Source organism: Rhineura floridana, chromosome 1 (assembly GCF_030035675.1).
Source record: "Rhineura floridana isolate rRhiFlo1 chromosome 1, rRhiFlo1.hap2, whole genome shotgun sequence".
NCBI classification, from domain to species: Eukaryota; Metazoa; Chordata; class Lepidosauria; order Squamata; family Rhineuridae; genus Rhineura; species Rhineura floridana.
The window spans coordinates 268,640,656-268,661,705 of record NC_084480.1 but is presented as its reverse complement, the minus strand read 5'-3'; the positions used below and the strand labels follow the sequence as shown (position 1 = coordinate 268,661,705).

General features: G+C 41.8%; 1 protein-coding gene across 3 annotated transcripts in view; it reads left to right on the top strand.

Moving 5' to 3' along the window:
* The window catches only part of SLCO5A1 (solute carrier organic anion transporter family member 5A1), a 134,347-nt gene that overhangs the window by 86,978 nt on the left and 26,319 nt on the right, over window positions 1–21,050 (top strand). For all 3 annotated transcript variants that reach the window (XM_061600906.1, XM_061600897.1, XM_061600916.1), the window contains exon 5: window positions 16,093–16,257. In XM_061600906.1, coding sequence (XP_061456890.1) covers window positions 16,093–16,257 — 165 coding nt within the window. The remainder of the gene's footprint in view (window positions 1–16,092; window positions 16,258–21,050) is intronic.

Here is a 21,050-nt window from a genome sequence, read left to right as displayed (position 1 = left end):
GAGATGTAAGAAAAGTTTTGTGACTTCTGTTCTTAATAACATTTAAAATGTGGCTTAGATATGACGGGTCAGTGACTCTCAGTATCTTTTCAACAAATTTGACAGACTTCTGGGAACGGCCTACTCTTGTAACAAGGGTTAATACTGCATCAACAGTTGCTTGTGTTAGAACAAGACAATTCAGACTGTGTGCTGCTAAGATAACAACATGGAGCACACTTTTAAAACAGATCTTTCCACATATAATTCTCAACATTCTAGAAAGGATAGGATTTGTCCAGGTCAGACAGTCATGTCTTTTCTGAGATGGGGCCTGAATTAGGCACCCCTCACAAGAATTATACATATTTTGCATTAAACATTGCTTCAAAATGGCATACACAGTTGCTCTGACAATGCATTTCATTGCTGTCTTCCGTTTTCTTGGTAAAATATTGTCTGTTTCATAGGTTTGAATGCCGAGGAGGCTTCTAAAGATGAGCTGGCTGGAATGATTTCTTGGCAGATCTGCAGAGTTCTAAAGAAGAAAATAAAAAATTAGAAAAATCAAACACATACCTCTGTTTGTTTTTATAATACACATGCATATAATCCCACTACAAACCTGCATGTGAATGTTTTCTATTGATACCGTCTTCCATAAGGGTGTTGGACATGGCAGGGAGCTAGCTTCAGCAGAGTTTTCAGTTACTGAAGATCCCTAGAAAAGTAAGGACATGTTTTCACATTTTTTTTTTTGCCTCTCCTATATTTTGCAGTTCTCCACGAATGGAGTTCACACTTAAATCTTACCGGCATTACAGCGTTATCTGTTGCAATGGTCTCCAACATGCTGTTCCACATTTGGCTGTTCTCTTCCTCTTTTAGCAGTTTGGTTGGTGAAAAACGTTCATCTTCATTAGAACTTGTGCTAATAAAGCGCTTTCGAGGGTTAGGCCTCTCTGCAGGTGGCAGCATAGTTAATTCCGTAGGACTCAAAGGGGTGCTGGCAGGTTCCATGTTTGATCCTCAGAGCGTGTCTGGGCATGCATAATACACCTCTGTACCAGGTCTCTCTGTCCCCTCTCCTGATTGGTTGGGGATTCAAAACCTCCCCCTTGGGTGACGTAGCTGTAGAGGGGTTACTTATCCCTATTGGGCTGCTCTGGAGAGGAGGGGGTGGAAATGGACCCCTTCGGGGTCCATTTCCGACACCCTAATTTCACATAGGGGTTTTAAACCTCTTCAGATTGGTTCCCTGGAGACCACGTGCTCGTAGAGGGGTCACATGCCCCTATAGGGAGCAGTCTGGAGAGGGGGTGGAAATGCACCCCTTTGGGGTCCATTTCTGGCACCCTAAATTCACCTAGGGGTTTTAAACCTCTTCAGATTGGTCCCCTGGAGACCACGTGCTCATAGAGGGGTCACATGCCCCTATAGGGACCAATCCGGGACCCCATTTTGAGTAAAAATACGCCCATTGGTCCAGCGAGGACCACGTGCTCCTGGGGGGTCACAGGGCTACCGTTTCCGGGGTGGGGCACGAGGGCTGGGGCTTCTGGGGGACAGGATATCCAGTGAGGTCACCAGGGGAAACGGAAATCGCGGGTGGGCCTTCCGGGGTGGGCCTTCCGGGGGGACTTCCGCTGACGTCACCCATCAAACTCAAAAGGGGTGTGGCGTAGCGGTTTGACGTGAGGTGGTCTACTATTACTACTCCAGGTAATAAGCCCCATTGAATTCAGTGTAACTCACTTCTGAGCAGACATGGTTAGGATTGTGCGGTCAGGTATGCTTAGTCATGACTTATTAAGTCCTGTTGATTTCACTGGGTCTGGATCCAACCCAGTGGGCTTCATTTTTAGTGGTCAATGGAAATGGGGAAGTGCATAGCATTCAGAGCACACAACAGAACAAGGTTGCCCTGTATGTAGTAAAGATTTAGTCATTGTTCTACACATTAGAAAAAAAATCAGGAGAGCAAAGGAGATATGCGTTGTTGGTTGTTGAATAAATTTTTATCTAGATGAATTCTGTCTATATATTTTGTTATATGCCTTCAAGTCAATTTTGACTTATGGCAACCCTATGAATTAGCGACCTCCAGTAGCATCTGTTATAAACCATCCTGGTCAGATCTTGTAAGTTCAGGTCTGTGGCCTCCTTTATGGAATCAATCCATCTCTTGTTTGGCCTTCCTCTTTTCTACTCCCTTCTGTTTTTCCCAGCATTATTGTCTTTTCTAGTGAATCATGTCTTCTCATGATGTGTCCAAAGTGTGATAACCTCAGTTTCATCATTTTAGCTTCTAGTGATGGTTCTGGTTTAATTTGTTCTAACACCCAATTATTTGTCCTTTTCACAGTCCATGGTATCCGCAAAGCTCTCCTCCAGCACCACATTTCAAATGAGTTTATTTTTCTCTTACCCACTTTTTTCACTGTCCAACTTTCACATCCGTAGCTAGAGATCGGGAATACCATGGTCTGAATGATCCTGACTTTAGTGTTCAGTGATACATCTTTGCATTTGAGGACCTTTTTTAGTTCTCTCATAGCTGCCCTCCCCAGTCCTAGCCTTCTTCTGATTTCTTGACTATTATCTTCATTTTGGTCAATGCCTGTGCCAAGGTATTGATAACACTGGTCAACACTAATTTTATTGCCAATGATGTTTGATTGATTTTAGGGTAACTTTGTGTCGCTGATTCCGAATATGGCATCGGTTTTGCTAGATTGGCTCTAATTTTTGAGATAATGAATGCCCCCATTGAAAAACATAACAAATTCAAAAAATTTAATGGTCAGGCATAGCCTACCCACAAATGACATGGAAACTGTCTCAAATCATACAAAAGTAAACACATGATATACCTAATGGTGTTGTATTCAGTACAATAACATTAAAACAAAGTAAGCTGATTCAGATAATCACAATTAATGCATAGAAAAACGCTGTGTGTCCGATTTTCTTTTATGTGGGGCATCAGGACAATCACGTTGGAGGCTCCAGCAGTAGTCTGCCGTCATGTGTCTGTCCTATCTGCCTTGATACCTTTCCTCCATCACCTTTATATCCTGATGGAACCTTTCCCCTTGTTCCTCACTAAAATCACCAAGATTATCCGGAAATCTGTCTAAGTGGCTATGTAGATAGTGTACCTTTATGCTCATATTAGTACCCAAATGTTTAAAGTTAGCGAGCATGTTTTGCACCAATTCTTCATAATTGTCTGCTTTGTGGTTACCCAAGAAGTTCTTGACAACTGAGACATAACTGCACCAGGCAGAAGCTTCAACATCATTCATAAATTTAGTGAAATTCAAATCATTGATGAGTTTACGAATTTTAGGACCATCAAAGACTCCTGCTTTTAGTTTTTCCATAGTCAGTATAAGGAATGATCTCCAAATGTATTTGAAGCAATCACCATCTTTGTCCAAGGCCTTAACAGATTGCTTCATCAGTCCAAGCTTGATATGGATTGGTGGGAGAATGATTTTTTCTCTGTCAACCAATGGCTTGTTAATGATCGCTGCACCTAGTCATGTGTTCCCTTGAAGGCCATGTCACTTTTTTCCAATGATCTCGCTTTGCCCTACTATCCCACAAGCAGATGAAACAAGGGTACTTCGTGTATCCACTTTGCTGCCCAAGCAAGAAGTTCACCATCTTTAGATCAACACAAATAGACCACTGGTGCTCATGATAGCAGAGGTTCTGCAAGACCATTTTGATATTTTCATATTCTTCTTTAAGTTTTGTTGAGTGAGCAATTGGAAGAGATGCATAGCGGTTACCATTGTGCAATAAAACACATTTCAAGCTTCTGGTGGAGCTGTCTATAAAAAGCCGCCAATCTTCTGGTTGATATTCCGGTAGTCCCATTTGGAGAACAAGTCCAGGAATGTTATTGCAGTATACAAGTTCTTCATCTTGGCTGAAGTATGGAAGAAGTCCCTCCTCTCTTGTCCAATAAGCTGTTATGTTAGCTCCTGGCTGTAGACAGTTCTTTTCCATTAGCCTGGATGCTAAAAGTTCAGATGCTTGCTTTGACAGACTGAGGTCTCATATCAGATCATTGAGTTCTTTTTGGGAGAACTGCTCAGGTGTTGAAAAGCTTTCTTCATATCCACTTCCAGGGCTACCACTTGTGCTACACTCCACGTCCAGCATTTCTTCAACATCTGACAATGGAAGGTCAGGCAGTGAGGTAAACACTGGTATGGGAACATCTTCGCCGTGTGGCACAGGTCGCCTTGCTGAGTCCAAATCAGGATACTCCCACTTACGTTTCTTGTAGCGATTGAAGCCTTTCACATTCACAACACAAAAATAACAATCATCGTGATGGTTTTGCGGCTCTCTCCACACCATAGGCATACCAAAGTTTAAACGTTTCCTTTCTCCATTTTTCCACTGTCGTAGGCACTCTACACAGGTTTTGCAAACCTTATGGGGAGCCCAAGACTTATCTTGATCTCCAAGCTTCACTCCAAAATAAGCAAGATATGCTTGTTTTACAAAGTCAGTGATGCTTTTTCTTTGTTTTTGCAGCGTGCATTGCTGCCATCACCCAAGATGGCGGCAGAGGCTTCAGTCCCTTATGGAAACCTCGGCCGCCATCTTTATTAATGGCAACCCTGCACGAACAGCAGAGAAAGGTAGGTGAAGTGTGGGGAATGGCAGGCGGCTTGGAAGGTCGTCTTGCGATCCGCGGGATTGCGGAAGGGGAGTGGAGGGCCCCCAGGGGCTCCTAGAGCTGTGGGGCCCTCAGGCCAGTGCCCAACCTGGCCGCCCTTTGGAACCAGCCCTGTTTGCCACAAATGTAGCAGAATGCAGGATTGTTTAAGCAGCCTCTTCGTGACGAACTCATATTCCTCTTCAAAAAAAAAAAAGTATCAATATGATATTATATGCAATAGATAAACTTGCAGAGCAATGTTCAAGAGTAAAAAGACAGACCAAACCCTACTGCATATGTCACCAGCTACAGGTCATATTGGGGTACAATCGTCATTTGAGGGGTATCCATTATCTCAAAAACTAGAGCCAATTCGGCAAAACTAATGTCATTTTTGGATTTAGCACCCCCAAAATACCCTAAAGTCATTCAAACATCCTTGGCAACTAAAAAAAAATTTTTTTTTGTTGGGCTGTGTAATCCATGACAACTTCAATGTCCTCGTTGTCAACTTTAAAGTTACATAAATCTTCTGTTGTCATTACTTTAGTCTTCTTGACAATCAGCTGTAGTCCTGCTTTTGTGCTTTCCTCTTTAACTTTCATCAGCATTCGTTTCAAATCATTACTGGTTTCTGGTAGTAGTATGGTATCGTCTGCATATCTTAAATTACTGATGTTTCTCCCTCCAATTTTCACACCTCCTTCATCTTGGTCCAATCCTGCTTTCCGTATGATATGTTCTGCGTACAGATTAAACAAATAGGGTGATAAAATACACCCCTGTCTCACACCCTTTCCGATGGGGAACCAATCGGTTTCTCCAATTCTGTCCTTACAGTAGCCTTGTTCAAAATATAGGTTGTGCATCAGGACAGTCAGATGCTGTGGCATCCCCATTTCTTTTAAAGAGTTCCATAGTTTTTCATGATCTACACAATCAAAAGCGTTGCTGTGTTCTATAAAGCACAGGGTGATTTCCTTCTGAAATTCCTTGCTCCGTTCCATTATCCAACGTATGTTAGCGATATGATCTCTGGTGCCTCTTCCCTTTCTAAATCCAGCTTGGACATCTGGCACTTCTCGCTCCATATATGGTAAGAGCCTTTGTTGTAGAATCTTGAGCATTACTTTACTTGCATGGGATATTAAGGCAATAGTTCGATAATTACTGCATTCCCTGGGATCCCCTTTCTTTGGAATTGGAATGTATATTGAACGCTTCCAGTCTGTGGGCCATTGTTTTCTTTTTCATATTTGTTGACAAATTTTTGTCAAAATTTGGACAGATTCAATCTCAGTAGCTTGTAGCAACTCTATTGGTATGCCATCTGTTCCTGGTGATTTATTTCTTCCAGCTTTCACCTCACGTTCTAAAATTTCTGGTTCTTCATCATACAGTTCTTCCATGAATGAATCTGTCATCCTTGCATCTCTTTTATAGAGTTCTTCATTGTATTGCTTCAATCTTCCTTTTATTTTATCTCAGTCAGTCAGTGTGTTTCCCTTGTTGATTATTCACATTATTCAAGTTATTAAACTCTTGTTTTAAATTTCTCTATAATTTCTCTAATCTTTTGGAATAGGGCTCTTGTTCTACCTTTTTTGTTGTCCTATTTCTACACAATAACTGTTGTAATAGTTCTCTTTGTCCCTACGTACTAGTCGCTGTATAGTTGCATTTAGGGTTCAAACTGTGTTTTTATCTCCTCTTGCTTTTGCTTTCCTTCTCTCTTTAACTGTCTTGTCAGTCATCCATTGAGGTCTTTCTCTCTTTTTAACTAGAGGGATTGTCTTTTTGCATTCTTCCCTGATAATGTCTCTGACTTTAATCCATAGTTTTTCTGGTTCTCTGTCAACTAAGTTTAAAGCCTCAAATCTGTTCCTTATTTGATCTTTATATTCTTCTGGGATGTTCTTTAAATTGTATTTTGGCATTATGATTGCTTTGTTCTTCTTTAGTTTTACTCTGATTTTTGATATGACCAGTTCATGATCTGTACCGCAGTCTGCTCCTGGTCTTGTTTTTGCAGAAAGTATGGAACTTCTCCATCTTCTGCTACCAATTATATACTCAATTTGATTCATATATTGACCATTTGGTGATGTCCACATGTACAGTCATCTTTCTGGTTGCTCAAAAAAAATGTTTGTAAGAAACAAATTATTGACTTCACAGAATTCAATAAGTCTTTCTCCTGCTTCATTTCTATCTCCTAAGCTCCATTTCCCCACAATTTCTAGTTCTTCTCTGTTCCCTACTTTTGCATTCCAGTCCTCCATGATTATCAGCACATCTTGTTTTGGTATGTGATCAATTTCTTCCTGTACTTATGTGTAAAATCTTTCCAATTCCTCTTCTGCGTTTGCTGTTGGAGCATAGACTTGGATGATGGTTATGTTAATATGTTTCCCATTAAATCTCATTGACATCACTCTCTCAAACCTTGCATTATAGCTCCTAATTGCTTTTGCTACATCACTTCTCACTATTAAATCAATCCTGTTTCTTCTTAATTTCTCATTTGCTGCATAAAATATTTTGTAATTGCCTGATTGAAAGTGTCCTATTCCTGTCCATGTTAATTCACTCACGCCAAGTATTGTAATGTTGATGCGTTCCATTTCTTGCTTGACAATTTTGAACTTTCCCTGGTTCATGCTTCTCACATTCCATGTTCCTATTGCGTACGTTGTACAACTCCAGATTCTTCTTTCGCATCTGTGCACATAGCCTCTGGGCTTCCTTTTGTCTTTGACTCAATTGTGTTATTAGTCACAGCGCTACTCATAGTCCTTTGTTCTTCCCCAGTAAGAACATAAGAACATAAGAAGAGTCTGCTGGATCAGGCCAGTGGCCCATCTAGTCCAGCATCCTGTTCTCACAGTGGCCAACCAGGTGCCTGGGGGAAGCCTGCAAGCAGGACCCGAGTGCAAGAACACTCTCCCCTCCTGAGGCTTCCGGCAACTGGTTTTCAGAAGCTTGCTGCCTCTGACTAGGGTGGCAGAGCACAGCCATCATGGCTAGTAGCCATTGATAGCCCTGTCCTCCATGAATTTGTCTAATCTTCTTTTAAAGCCATCCAAGCTGGTGGCCATTACTGCATCTTGTGGGAGCAAATTCCATAGTTTAACTATGCGCTGAGTAAAGAAGTACTTCCTTTTGTCTGTCCTGAATCTTTAGCTTGTGAGTGTCTTCTGACCTAGTGGTCTCATCTTCCAGCACTATCTTGTGTTGCATTTTGGATACTCTGTTCATAGGATTTTCGTGGTAAGATGTATGCAGAGGTGCTTTACCATTGCCTTCCCTGAGTTTGGATGCATCTTAGTCTGGTGTCTCAGCCTTGACCATTCCACCTTAGGTGCCTCTGCTAGGAGTCTAGCCTCTTGGACTAGACTCCTCTCAGCATTGCTGTCAACTTCTTTGACACTCTCAAAGTCCCTCACCACGTTAAGGTGTGCATCCTAGAGGGGGTGTCTATATATTAATCTAATCAAAACCACAAGTATTTTAAGACTTTGATATAGTTATCTATGAGAACCAGTGTGGTATAGTGGTTTGAGTGTTGGACTAGGACCTGGGAGATCAGGGTTCAAATTCCGACTCATCCATAAAGCTTGCTGGGTGACCTAGGGCCAGCCACAGTCTCTCAGCCTAACCTACCTCACAGGATTGTTGTGAGGATAAAATGGAGAGGGAGGAGAATCATATACTCAACCTTGAGTTCCTTGGAGGAAAGATGGGATAGAAATGTAATAATAAATAATTTAACAGCCAAGATCTTAAACCATTGTTTGAAGTGACTTTAAGATTCTGGCTTATTTTATAGTTGGTTTCCAGTGTGACTGTCCTATAGTGTTAACGATTTTTCCTTTCAACCTTTTGTTGTCTGTAATATAATTCCAGCACCATTTGGTGACCTAGTTGTGGCATTGTTATAAAACTGCATCATCATTTCATGAACATATTGGTCCAATTTCATTTTCACTTTTTAAAATGTCACCTTTTTGTTTTGCTTTGACATTGCAGTATCACAACTGCTCAGTTAGCAATTCAGCAGATTTAATTACCTATAAGAAAATGTCCTTTGTGCCATATTTTAGTTTAGGGTTTTTTTCTTTGCATTGAAACTTTGGGATGCAGTTTCCAAACGATTTAGCTATAGATCCAAGCAAGTCCTTTGGAATAAAGACTTTCAACATTGCCCTGTAAAGGATTGTGTGGCAGGAAAAGTTGCAGAGTTGCATTTTGTTGAATTTCTGCAGTGACTGCTGTATGTCTCCATTATTTTTGATGAAAAATGGCTGCTTCCCACCTTCACCCCCCTGTGGCGTGCAGTGGTGCTTCTCTTCTTAGGCCCTTATTGAAAATATTCATTACAAACCTCTGGGGGGAATCACCCTATCTGCTGCTTGGCTGAGCTGACCTGAAAATGGTCAGGCTACGTTGCAAGATCCTCACAGTTTTAATTAATTATATTTGGCTTTACAGTCAAATTTGGCTTACAAAGTGGCTTACAACAATTCAGTACATTGCAGTGATATAAAATGTTAAGAAATATGACTGTGTTTATGGCAAGGAGTAGTGGAGGTTGGGGAGGAGGGTATTTGCTGATAATTTAGTTTTAGTTTTTCCTGTTTCTTATGTTCTGTATTGCTTTTTCATAGCCTTCTTGGCTAGTCTCTTTCTTCTTCAGCACTTTTTAATTCAGATCAGTTGCTGAAACATCAGGCCTACAAAATGTCCCTGTGAGGAGGAGGCTGGAGACTAGTGGAGGATTTCTGATAAGAAACATTGAGCAGTTCTCGCCATGCTCGTCCTGTCTCCACGTTGACCCCTTTGTCTAGTCCCACACAGAAGTGGTGGGTACATTGGGATGGACTGGATGAGAAGACGTGATAAAGAGTTTACAGAATATGGGATATCCTGTATCTACCTGCTCTGTTTGGAAAAGGTTTAGAAATTAAGCTAAGTTAGCTGACATCCCCTCCAAATATTCGTTAAGCACAACTTGAGTAGGATGAGATCTAAAGCTGTGGATACACTACTAAACACATGAAATGCAACAAGGTTCCTGTAAACAGAAAGATCTTTAATGTTTATTTATTTAAAATTTTATATACCACCCTTCATGAAAAGACCACAGCGGGGTTTACAACACAGAACATAATAAACAATATGTGTCAAAACATAACATAATATCCAGACAATATAAAAAAATTAAGCAGTATATAAATACCGTATATTCTGGCGTATAAGACGACTGGGCGTATAAGACGACCCCCAACTTTTCCAGTTAAAATATAGAGTTTGGGATATACTCGCCGTATAAGACTACCCCTGCTTATGACATGCAAGTACTTAGCAGGAAAACTGTCACTTATAAACATAAGGCTGTTTGTCATCAAACATGTAACCATAAAACAGTGCAAGTGGATTAAACTTTTCCTAATTCACTCTAAAGCTGAAAGGAAGGAAATTCCCTAACGGCTCTCAGGGAGACCGCGGCTGCAGCTCCTTTCGTTTTTTCCCCCAGTAAATTGCCTACAGCTTTCAGGGAGGCTGTGGCTGTGGCTCCTTTTGTTCTCTGGCGGCTGACGCAGCTCTAATCAGGAGCTTGCGATCGCGGCTTCCTGGCCCGCTCCGCGGCATTTTTTCCTGACTTCTTCGGCTTACTTACATAAGGAGCCTGTACATACGGCTTCCTTTTGCCTCCTGAAGCTCAGTGACGTTACGGGAGACCGGTGCTGCGGCTCTCCCCCCCCTACATAAGAAGCCTGTGCATACGGCTTCCTTTGCCTCCTGAAGCTCAGTGACGTTACGGGAGACCACGGCTGCGGTTCTCCCCCCCTCAGCAAGCCACCTAGAATTAACTGAGAGCTTGCGGCTGCTGCTCTCAGTATTGCTGCCACTTTACCTTTTTCACGGCAGCTCCAGAGCCTGCAGCTGCGGCTCTGTGTCAGAGCCCCTATCTGGGGGGGGTTGCTCTGCCTCCCCTGGCTCGTCTGCGGCATCTTAAGCCTACCGCAACTGCCTTTAGAGCCCGCAGCTGCGGCTCATTCTTTCCCTTGTTTGCTGAGCCCAATCGTGCTCTCGCAGCCCAGCGGCCCCAGAGTTTTGGTTTGAGCTTGCTGGTGCGTTCCTATGACCGCCATTGCTTCTTTATCACCCCAAGCTTCTCTGATTGGCCAATTTTCCCGCTGTTTTTTGCGGCCACCATTTCACCCAGCATATAAGACGACCCCCGACTTTTGAGAAGATTTTCCTGGGTTAAAAAGTCGTCTTATACGCCGGAATATACGGTGTATATATATAAATAGTAGAGAATAATAAATAATACATTTTGTTGTTCTGTTGTTGAGTGTTGCTTTGATTCCCCTCCCCCCATTTCAGAGATAATGGAAATAATTAAATTGACAGTTATTTTTCAGGGGGAGTTGTAAGCAAAAAGTAATTTGCCATGTTAGTCAGAACAATGCATTTGCTACAGCGAAGCCACAGTTTTCCTCTCCTTTGAGAAGTGTTGCCATAGCCATGGGCTGTATGGCATCTTTGTTGATATCTGTGTGATATACCTAAGATCATTTCTCTTATTGTAGTGCAGACCCATGTGTCTGTAGGCAAATGTGTGCTTTAATTAGTGGGCAGAATAATTTCTTAATCTTTTGAATGATTTCTTCTTGGAAAGTCAGATACTGTTTTTCTCCAATGTCAACACGTGTAACCTTGAAAGCCTCTTCTGATTTAGTAAAATGCCTTCCTGTGATGAGGCTCTGAAGTCCTTCATTATTCTCATTAAATGGATTCTGCCTTTTTCTGATGAAGCACACATAGGGATATAGGAAGCTGCTTTATACTGAGTTAGACCATTAGTCCATCTAGCTCAGTATTGTCTACATTGATTGGCAGCAGCACTCCAGGTTTCAAGCAGGAGGCTCTCCCAGCCCTACCTGGAGATGCCGGGGATTGAACCTGGGACCCTCATGCTTGCAAGGCACATAACTCCACCTTCAAGTGATCAACTTGAAGAAAACTCATAATGTAACTCAATACTCATCATTCTCCTGAACACCACACATTGTGAGATAGAACTGGTTTATACATGTCTTTTCATATCGGATAAGACTCTTTGGGCAACAGCTTGCTTCCGATGACTGATTCCTATGATTCCACCAGGACCTTTGGCTGGCTTGTTGTACAGTTGCTTGAGTGCCTGGTCCACAGCTACATCTGTGAACTGAAATAATAATAATAATAATAATAAAATTTTATTTCTAGGCCGCCTATCTGGCCGAATTAACGGCCACTCTAGGCGGCGTACATAGACTAAAATATAACATAGAGTAAAATATAACATATAATACTAAACAAAACCCCAGTAGTCTATAGACATCCCGAGCAGCAGGTTCACGCACACATACACACACATGGTCTCTGGTCCCTTCAGCAGTTGCTGCTTTTGCAGCTGGAGAGAGACAGGGCCCCGCCCTTCCAGGCCAGGTGGAAATCAGCCAGAAATGCAGGGAGCAGGTCTTGCAGAAACTCACACAGGTAGATGGTCTTTGGCCCCTTCAGCAGTTGCTGCTTTTGCAGCTGGAGAGAGACAGGGCCCCGCCCTTCCAGGCCAGGTGGAAATCAGCCAGAAATGCAGGGAGCAGGTCTTGCAGAAACTCACACAGGTAGATGGTCTTTGGCCCCTTCAGCAGTTGCTGCTTTTGCAGCTGGAGAGAGACAGGGCCCCGCCCTTCCAGGCCAGGTGGAAATCAGCCAGAAATGCAGGGAGTAGGTCTTGCAAAAACTCACACAGGTAGATGGTCTCTGGCCCCTTCAGCAGCTGCTGCTTTTGCAGCTGGAGAGAGACAGGGCCCCGCCCTTCCAGGCCAGGTGGAAATCAGCCAGAAATGCAGGGAGCAGGTCTTGCAGAAACTCACACAGGTAGATGGTCTTTGGCCCCTTCAGCAGTTGCTGCTTTTGCAGCTGGAGAGAGACAGGGCCCCACCCTTCCAGGCCAGGTGGAAATCAGCCAGAAATGCAGGGAGCAGGTCTTGCAGAAACTCACACAGGTAGATGGTCTTTGGCCCCTTCAGCAGTTGCTGCTTTTGCAGCTGGAGAGAGACAGGGCCCCGCCCTTCCAGGCCAGGTGGAAATCAGCCAGAAATGCAGGGAGCAGGTCTTGCAGAAACTCACACAGGTAGATGGTCTTTGGCCCCTTCAGCAGTTGCTGCTTTTTAAGCTGGAGAGAGACAGGGCCCCGCCCTTCCAGGCCAGGTGGAAATCAGCCAGAAATGCAGGGAGCAGGTCTTGCAGAAACTCACACAGGTAGATGGTCTCTGGCCCCTTCAGCAGCTGCTGCTTTTGCAGCTGGAGAGAGACAGGGCCCCGCCCTTCCAGGCCAGGTGGAAATCAGCCAGAAATGCAGGGAGCAGGTCTTGCAGAAACTCACACAGGTAGATGGTCTCTGGCCCCTTCAGCAGTTGCTGCTTTTGCAGCTGGAAAGAGACAGGGCCCCACCGTTCCAGGCCAGGTGGAAATCAGCCAGAAATGCAGGGAGCAGGTCTTGCAGAAACTCACACAGGTAGATGGTCTCTGGCCCCTTCAGCAGTTGCTGCTTTTGCAGCTGGAAAGAGACAGGGCCCCACCGTTCCAGGCCAGGTGGAAATCAGCCAGAAATGCAGGGAGCAGGTCTTGCAGAAACTCACACAGGTAGATGGTCTCTGGGCTTTTCAGAAATGTCCCTCTGTCTGCTGAACCACAAACCGTCCTCTCATGAAGTCTTCATAAATATTTGGATATGTTTCCTTGAGCTTCAAGCAGTCTTCAAGATGAATAGCACCCCATCTGGGGAAATTAATTTTGCCATAAACAACAACAAAAGGAAGTGCCGTACAAAGTGAAGAAACATGAAGTTCCCAGTTGCCTTCCCTGTCAGCGCGGATTATATCTTGTAAGACAGGGAACAGTAATGTAATGAATGTGTTCCAAAATCTGAACATGTTTGAAGCCTGGCAACCTTCCTGAACAAATAAATTGAAGTCCTCATTTACTTGTTTCATGACACTGGATAATAGAACAACGTCTAGTTGTATTGATTCTGTGTCTTCATGTTCACGAGACTTTTGCAGGGACCGTAATGCCACAAATAAATCGATATACTTCTTTGGAACATTATTTTTAAGAATTGCTGCCACTGTAAATGCAGAATGGATTCTGTTAAAAGGGAGAGTCTGTGGACGCCTCATGAGTAGTGACTGCCATTGAGAACACTATCAGTCACTTTTGATCCAAATATCTCTGTTTCTGTATGTATTTATTTTACACCACTGCCACTTAAATACTTTCTGATGCAACGAATTATAACCTTTCTAGTATGGAAGCAGCCAAGGCCGAGGAAAATAGCTGAAAATAGTGCTGGGAACCATACTTGTATTTTGTTTGCTAACCTGTCCACTCCCTCATCACGCCACAATGAGCTGGACTCTTTTCCAGTCTGAGACAGTGCATCTTGGCAATTGTGTAAACAGCAAACATCTGGTGGGATGGGGCAAAATCAGTGTACGTACAGTGTTGACCTTTGGAAGAACACTTACTGAGGAAATAACTGAAAGTGCTCCAAGAAGGTATGTGTTTGCTCTCCGGAAGATCAAAAACAGAGATGTTTAATGACTGTAGAAAATGGGTCAGTTACCAGATAAGATTCATTTTTGATGTTGTCTTTTGTACTTCCTTTTGCAATCATAAATGCAAATGAACAAATTCAGGTGAAATATCACCATGTACCTTTTGGCTTTTGACACTTTACAAGCTTTTGACACCCCAGGATGTCACCTAAAGTCCCCCCCCTTTTTCTAAGGTTAAGGTTGTCAAGTGTGGTCACAGGAATTTTTTCAGGAGAGCATTCACTGTCCTGAAAGAAAACCAATGCTATATCATGTGTCCTTCCAATACCAGAAACAGTGTCGTCTTCCTGACTGAAGTTATCTACTGATGCCAGTGTTTTGTTCTTTACAATAAGAGGCTGTAGTGGAATCCTGTGACCATCACTGAGAGCAACCATTTTGGATGCAAGGAGAGGACTCATGGCAATCACAGAGGTCATATAACATTTTCCTTGTCCTAGTCACAAACATAAACCCATGTACAGCATTTTTCCACAATGTACAAAATTGTATTGCAAGGCAGTCAGATACAAAGGCATAATTTACAATTACTTTTTGAATGTACTCACTTTCCTTAAAAAATGCTGTTTATAGGGCAATAAGTGTTATGAATGAAATTGTTCAAAATGTTCTTAGGAACAAAGTTTATAATAATAATTGTCTTCCTAAAATCAATGGTTTCTGAAAAAAAGACAATTTATGAAGCAAGGAAGCATAGTGACCGTTTTGTAGATTTGTGGCCATTTTGGAAAAAATTGATGTGGTTAGGATGATGTGACCAAGCCAGACAATATCGTATGCTATCCAAGAACACATCCCAGAAGAGAAACTCTCTATATGCACATTTGCCAACAGGCACATGGGTGGCCCCTAGACTATTTCTGTTTTTGGTTTCCAGAATATTCCTGTGAGTAAAATCGCAACATGGGAAGGAAGCATGAGTTAAGGCCCTTTCTTATGTAATGCTGGTAGCATGTCAGTCACAGTAGTATAACTCCTTATTGTATCACTCAGATAATACAAGGAGCACAAATCAAGGTCCTACTCCAGGCCAACTTTGCCCCAATATCCAGTGGCAATGGTGAGATAGGAATGAGTTGCAGTGTGGGCTCCTTCATAGCCAGTGGCTTCTGGCATTACCTGACCAGCACAGGAAGGAGTCACACTGTAATGGCTCCCATACCTCCAGCGATACATCAGCAGGGACCTTTTGATATCAGTATATTTTGCTGAACTGCACCCATCTGTTCCCTGTATTCAAGCCTACCACATGGCTGAGAATGCACATATGTGCATTTAGTTTACAATTTTAACTCCTGGAATTTGGATATATGATGCTGGCTTATGTTGAGTCAGAGCACTGATCAATCTAGTCCAGAACTGTCTACTCTGGCTGTCACTGACTCTCTAGGATCTTTGACAGGATTTTCCCCATCACTTATGTGGTCCTTTTAACTAGAGATGCCTGGGATTAGGCCTGGGACCTTCTACGTGCAAAGCAGGTGGTCTATTACTGAGGTATGGTACTGCTCCATAAGACATCTTCTTGTGGAAGCACACTTAGAAATGCTGGAAAGGACCTATGTTGAGATTATTTTGTGTTCACATAGTGGAACCCTCAGGTAGAATCACATTGTGTCTTGGGTAGGTAACCATTCCCTATAGTTCATTTCAGAGCAGGCTGATTTTCTTTTTGTTTTCTATACATTTTGTTTGTATAATGTTCATGTGTCATGCTTCTGTTTTTATTTAATTTGTTTTGTCATTTTGTAGAACTTCCAAGAGCAGCTGTCAGGATCTTAAGCAACATGACATTCCTTTTTGTGAGTTTGTCATACACAGCTGAGAGTGCCATTGTTACTGCTTTTATTACCTTCATTCCCAAGTTCATCGAGTCACAGTTTGGCATCCCAGCTTCCAATGCTAGCATCTACACTGGTAAGGTATTGCCATTAGTAAGGAAACTTGTAAGAATTATTTTTCTGTGACCAACAAAAGAAAACCATTAGAAAAGTCTCAGCAATGCTGTTCATAATTGTTTGTTTTTCAGTTTACAGTTATTCTGCCTTATAGGTACCTGTTGTTAATGTAAAACAATTTGCCATATGTGTAGTGTAATAAGTCTTTCTCATGGGGAAATAACATTGATCTGGCAATGCCAACACTATTCAAAAGGTTGTTCTGACCTGTTAGATAACTACTAATTGCTTAAGAGCGAACTTTACTGCTCTCTCAGCATGTCTTGCTCTCCTGTTTGCAGGTCATTCATTGGTCAAGTGACCTGTCCATGTCTTTATTCATTCCTCATCTCAGCAATAACTGAAGCTATTGTTGTTATTTAAATTCATATATCTCGTGTATGAGTGGCTATTTAAAGTCATGAAAACACAATTGCCAAGCTGGATCAGATCAAAGGTCCATCTACTGTAGGGATGGGTGAGAATTCCTCTGAATTCATGTTTAGCATGGATTTTTCAGTGGTCCACATATTCTCCAACTTTGCAGAGTGATCCTGCTTGCTGTGAACTTCAGCAGATTTCCCCCCTTAAATATTCCTTTGTATATATTGTTCTTTTATTGATTTTATTCACAGTACAGTACAGCAATATAGCTCTCTCTTGCTCTCTGCCACTCCCCCTCCAATCAAATAGCAGGGAAGAAGCAAGCCAAGCCCATAATATCCTTTAATAGCCAAGGAGGATGAGGATGTGAAGCCGCTTTCCTTTCAAAATATCACTAGTTTCTTTCAAAATATCAGTAGTAATATTGATATTTTTGGGGAGGAAAACAATTGGACTGGTAAAAGCAATGGATAGCAGACAAAGAATGAACTCAAATTGATACTGCCTGTTGGGTCAATTGAATGCTTTCAAAGCAGCACCAGCCAGCAGATCCCATCTCTAATTTACTGTCTTCCAACGGGGACAATTTGTATGCCTCTGACAATTACAAATGGCCATTCCATAACGTTTGCTTCCAGCATCTGGGAATCAGAGAAATGTTGCTTTGAATTTGGAGATTACAGTTCTAGTGATTGTGATAGGCTTTATATGCCCTCTTCTTTTAACCATACACTCAAAGCACCTTACAAAAGATATTAAATATTAAAACCAGCATTATAATTGAGACAGCATAAAATACAACTAAAACAATTAAACTAAAAAAGGTGGCATCATAAAATCATCCTGGAAATACTAAACCTGATGCCAAGATTATCCTATATGAATTTGTTTAACCCTTTTTAAAAAGCCAGCTAACATCATGATAGTGGTTTACATAGGTACTTAGAAAGAACCCATTTAGCTAAACCAAAGTAGCCTAATGCAAATTGCATCTTGGCAAAACTTCACTGCTGTAGAATGGGAAAACACTTTCTATTTACTGCAAAGGAAGAGCTCTAGGAAGAGTAGTTAAAACTGTGTAGCTAGAAGAGCTGAAGATAAGTAATAAAAGCAATTTGACCTGATGTTTCTGTAGAGGCAGGAGACGCTTACAGTTGAAATCTTACATATTTTGATCATTTTGTATAAGGGAAGAAACAGAGAAAAGTCTTGTACAAATAGTGAAATAACAATGAGAAAATAGTTGAAGGCAAGCCTGTAAAGAACATAAAGATGCCTCCATAGTTTGTGGAAGCTGTGGATTATATAACATAAATAAAGGCGGTTTTGATTGACAGGTTTATAATTCCAAGTGATCAGTACAGAAGCTTCGCAAGCCGTCTGAATGTTGCTTCTTGTTTTATGGCATACCCAAGAGCCTTAACAGTATCATTACCCAATATTAGATGTCTACTCCAAAACATAAAAGTCAGAGTAAACCAAGAATTATACATGACACAGAAAATTCTAATATCAAATTTAGGAGAGACGGAAACTGATAAGTTGATGTATTCCATTGGATCAGCTTAAATTGTTGAAAAAGCTCTGAAAAAGCACTGATACAACAAATATATTTCCATTCTCAGTTGGTATCTCTCAAGATGTTTTGAGAATTTGAATCTTTCCTGAATAACCTGATTATGGAGTTGCTCTGTAGGAGCTGTGCTATTCAAATGCTTTTTGGTTCCCTCCAAAGAAAAGCTCTCTGTCATTTGGTTTCAGGTCAGTCTTGGCATTGCCTACACCCAAAATTTGGTGCACTTGACATTGGATGAACTTTACATTCCTGAATGTTGTAGGCATTCACTAAAACAGTTAATTCTCTGTGGCAGCCCCTAAGTTGTGGAACTCCCTCCCTACCGAGGTGCATCAGGCAACTTCACTATACAGTTTTTGGTGAATGTTGAAGATGCACCTCTTTATTCAGACCTTTGATACCCAAAACATATATTTTAGGATCCACCTTATTTTTTTTTTTAGGTTGGTTTTTATTGCCACATTTTAAAATGGTTGTAATCCACCCTGAGACCTCTGGGTGAAGGGTGGGTAATAAATAATGATGGTGATGATGGGCTAATTCTAATGTTCCTTCAAAGAATAAACGTGTTATAAGGAGCTTTCCTGGTTAGGTGTGTGCCAAATTAAGTTAGAAAATGGTCACATTTACTTCAGTACTGAAAGGCAGATACAGTGCCTTGCAAAAGTAATCAGACCCCTGACCGATTCTCTCGTATTACTGAATTGCAAATGGTACATTGTAATTTTGTTCTGTATGATACTGTATTTTGAAACACTGAAACTCAAAATCAATTACTGAAAAGTAATGTTGGTTTTATGCTGGGAAATGTTTGTAAGAAATATAAAAAACTGAAACGTTGCTTGCATAGGTATTCAACTCCTACACATTAATATTTGGTACATATTTGGGTAAATATTTGGTAGAGTCATCTTTTGCTGCAATAACAGCTTTAAGTCTTTGGGGGTAGGTATGTACCAGCTTTGCACACAGTGTCAGAGGGATTTTGGCCCATATTTCTTGGCAGATTTGCTCCAGGTCATTCAGGTTGGTTGGATGTCGCTTGTGGACTGCAATTTTCAAAGAGCACCACAGATTCTCAATGGGACTGAGATCAGGCCTTTGACTGGGCCACTATAGGACATTCACCTTTTTGTTCTTGAGCTACTCCAATGTTGCTTTGGCCTTGTGACTGGGATCATTGTCCTACTGAGAAGTGAATTTCCTCCCAAGCTTCAGTTTTTTAGTAGACTGAAGCATGTTCTCTTGCAGTATTTCCCTGTATTTTGCTCCATCCATTCTTCCTTGATTTTAACAAGATGCCCAGTCCCTGCTGATGGGAAGCATCCCCACAGCATGCTGTTGCTACCACCATACTTCACTGTAGGTGTGTCTTGAGGCATGGGCAGTGTTAGGTTTGCGCCACACATAGCACTTTGAGTTTTGGCCAAAGAGCTCTATCTTGGTCTCATCTGACCACAAAACCTTTTCCCACATTGCAGCTGAGGCACTGTCATGCTTTCTGGCAAACTCCAGTTGTGCTTTCAGATGGTACTTTTTGAGTAATGGCTTCTTTCTTGCCACCCTCCCATACAGGCCAGTGTTATGCAGAGCTCTTGATATGGTTGACTGGTGCACCATTACTCCACTCCCAGCCACTGAACTCTGTAGCTCCTTCAAAGTGATGGTTGGCCTCTCTGTGGCTTCTCTCACAAGTCTCCTTGTTTGAGCGCTGAGTGTTGAGGGATGGCCTTTTCTTGGCAGTGCCTGGGTGGTGTGATGCAGCTTTCATTTGGTGATTATTGATCCAACCGTGCTCATTGGGATATCCAAACACTTGGATATTATTTTGTACCCTTTTCCTAATATATGCATTTGCATTACATTATCTCTCACTCCTTTAGAATGCTCTTTGGTCTTCATTTTCCTTAAGATCCACAGCCTGACCAATGATCCTTCAACCGTAGGGTTTTGATCCTGAGAATGTGATGGCAACTTGAACGGTTCACAGGTGGAGGTCAGTGGTAAGGTAACTGTGTCCTCGATAGGGCAATTTCTTTCACCTGTGTAAACTGGGAACTTCCACAGCACAGGGGTTGAATACTTATGCAAGCAACATGTTTCCATTTTTTATGTTTCTTATAAACATTTCCCAACATAAAACCAATGCCATCTTACAATAATTGATTTTGAGTTTCTGTGTTTCAAAATAAAATATACAGAACGAAATTACAGTGTACCATTTGTAATTCAGTAACATGAGAGCATTGGTCAGGGGTCTGATTACTTTTGCAAGGCATTGTAAATTGGGCTGCCTTCCCTGTACTTGTGTATCTATGTTGAAATAGCATCATGCCGATTCTGAAGCTTTAGGAGGAATATTTAATATGGAAGTAATATCTGAATCAGCCTTAAATTAGAGTGGGAAAAAATACTTAGGAAAAAAAGTCTTAAAAGCTAAAGTGGCAAAATCAACATGAGTGAGCAGGTCTTCTGATTGCTCCAGTATGTGTCAGATAGCAAATTACCACACCCTGGAAAATTTTGGTGAAATATGATCTACACATTTGTTAACATTCACAAAGAAATGCACCCCAGATTAAAAGACGTTCTCACAGCCTAATCCTCTGCATGTTTTCTCAGACCTAAGTCTCACTGTGCTCAGTGGGGCCTAGTCCCTTACTTAGGATTGGCCCCCATGCCACTTGTGAAAAACCCTCCAATAGGAATTTGTATAATTCTCATCTCCTCGCCTTTGCCCTCCAATGTTAGGAAACCTTTTGCTGCAACCTTTTGACACCAAACCAAGGATAGAAGTGGAAAGTAATGACTGA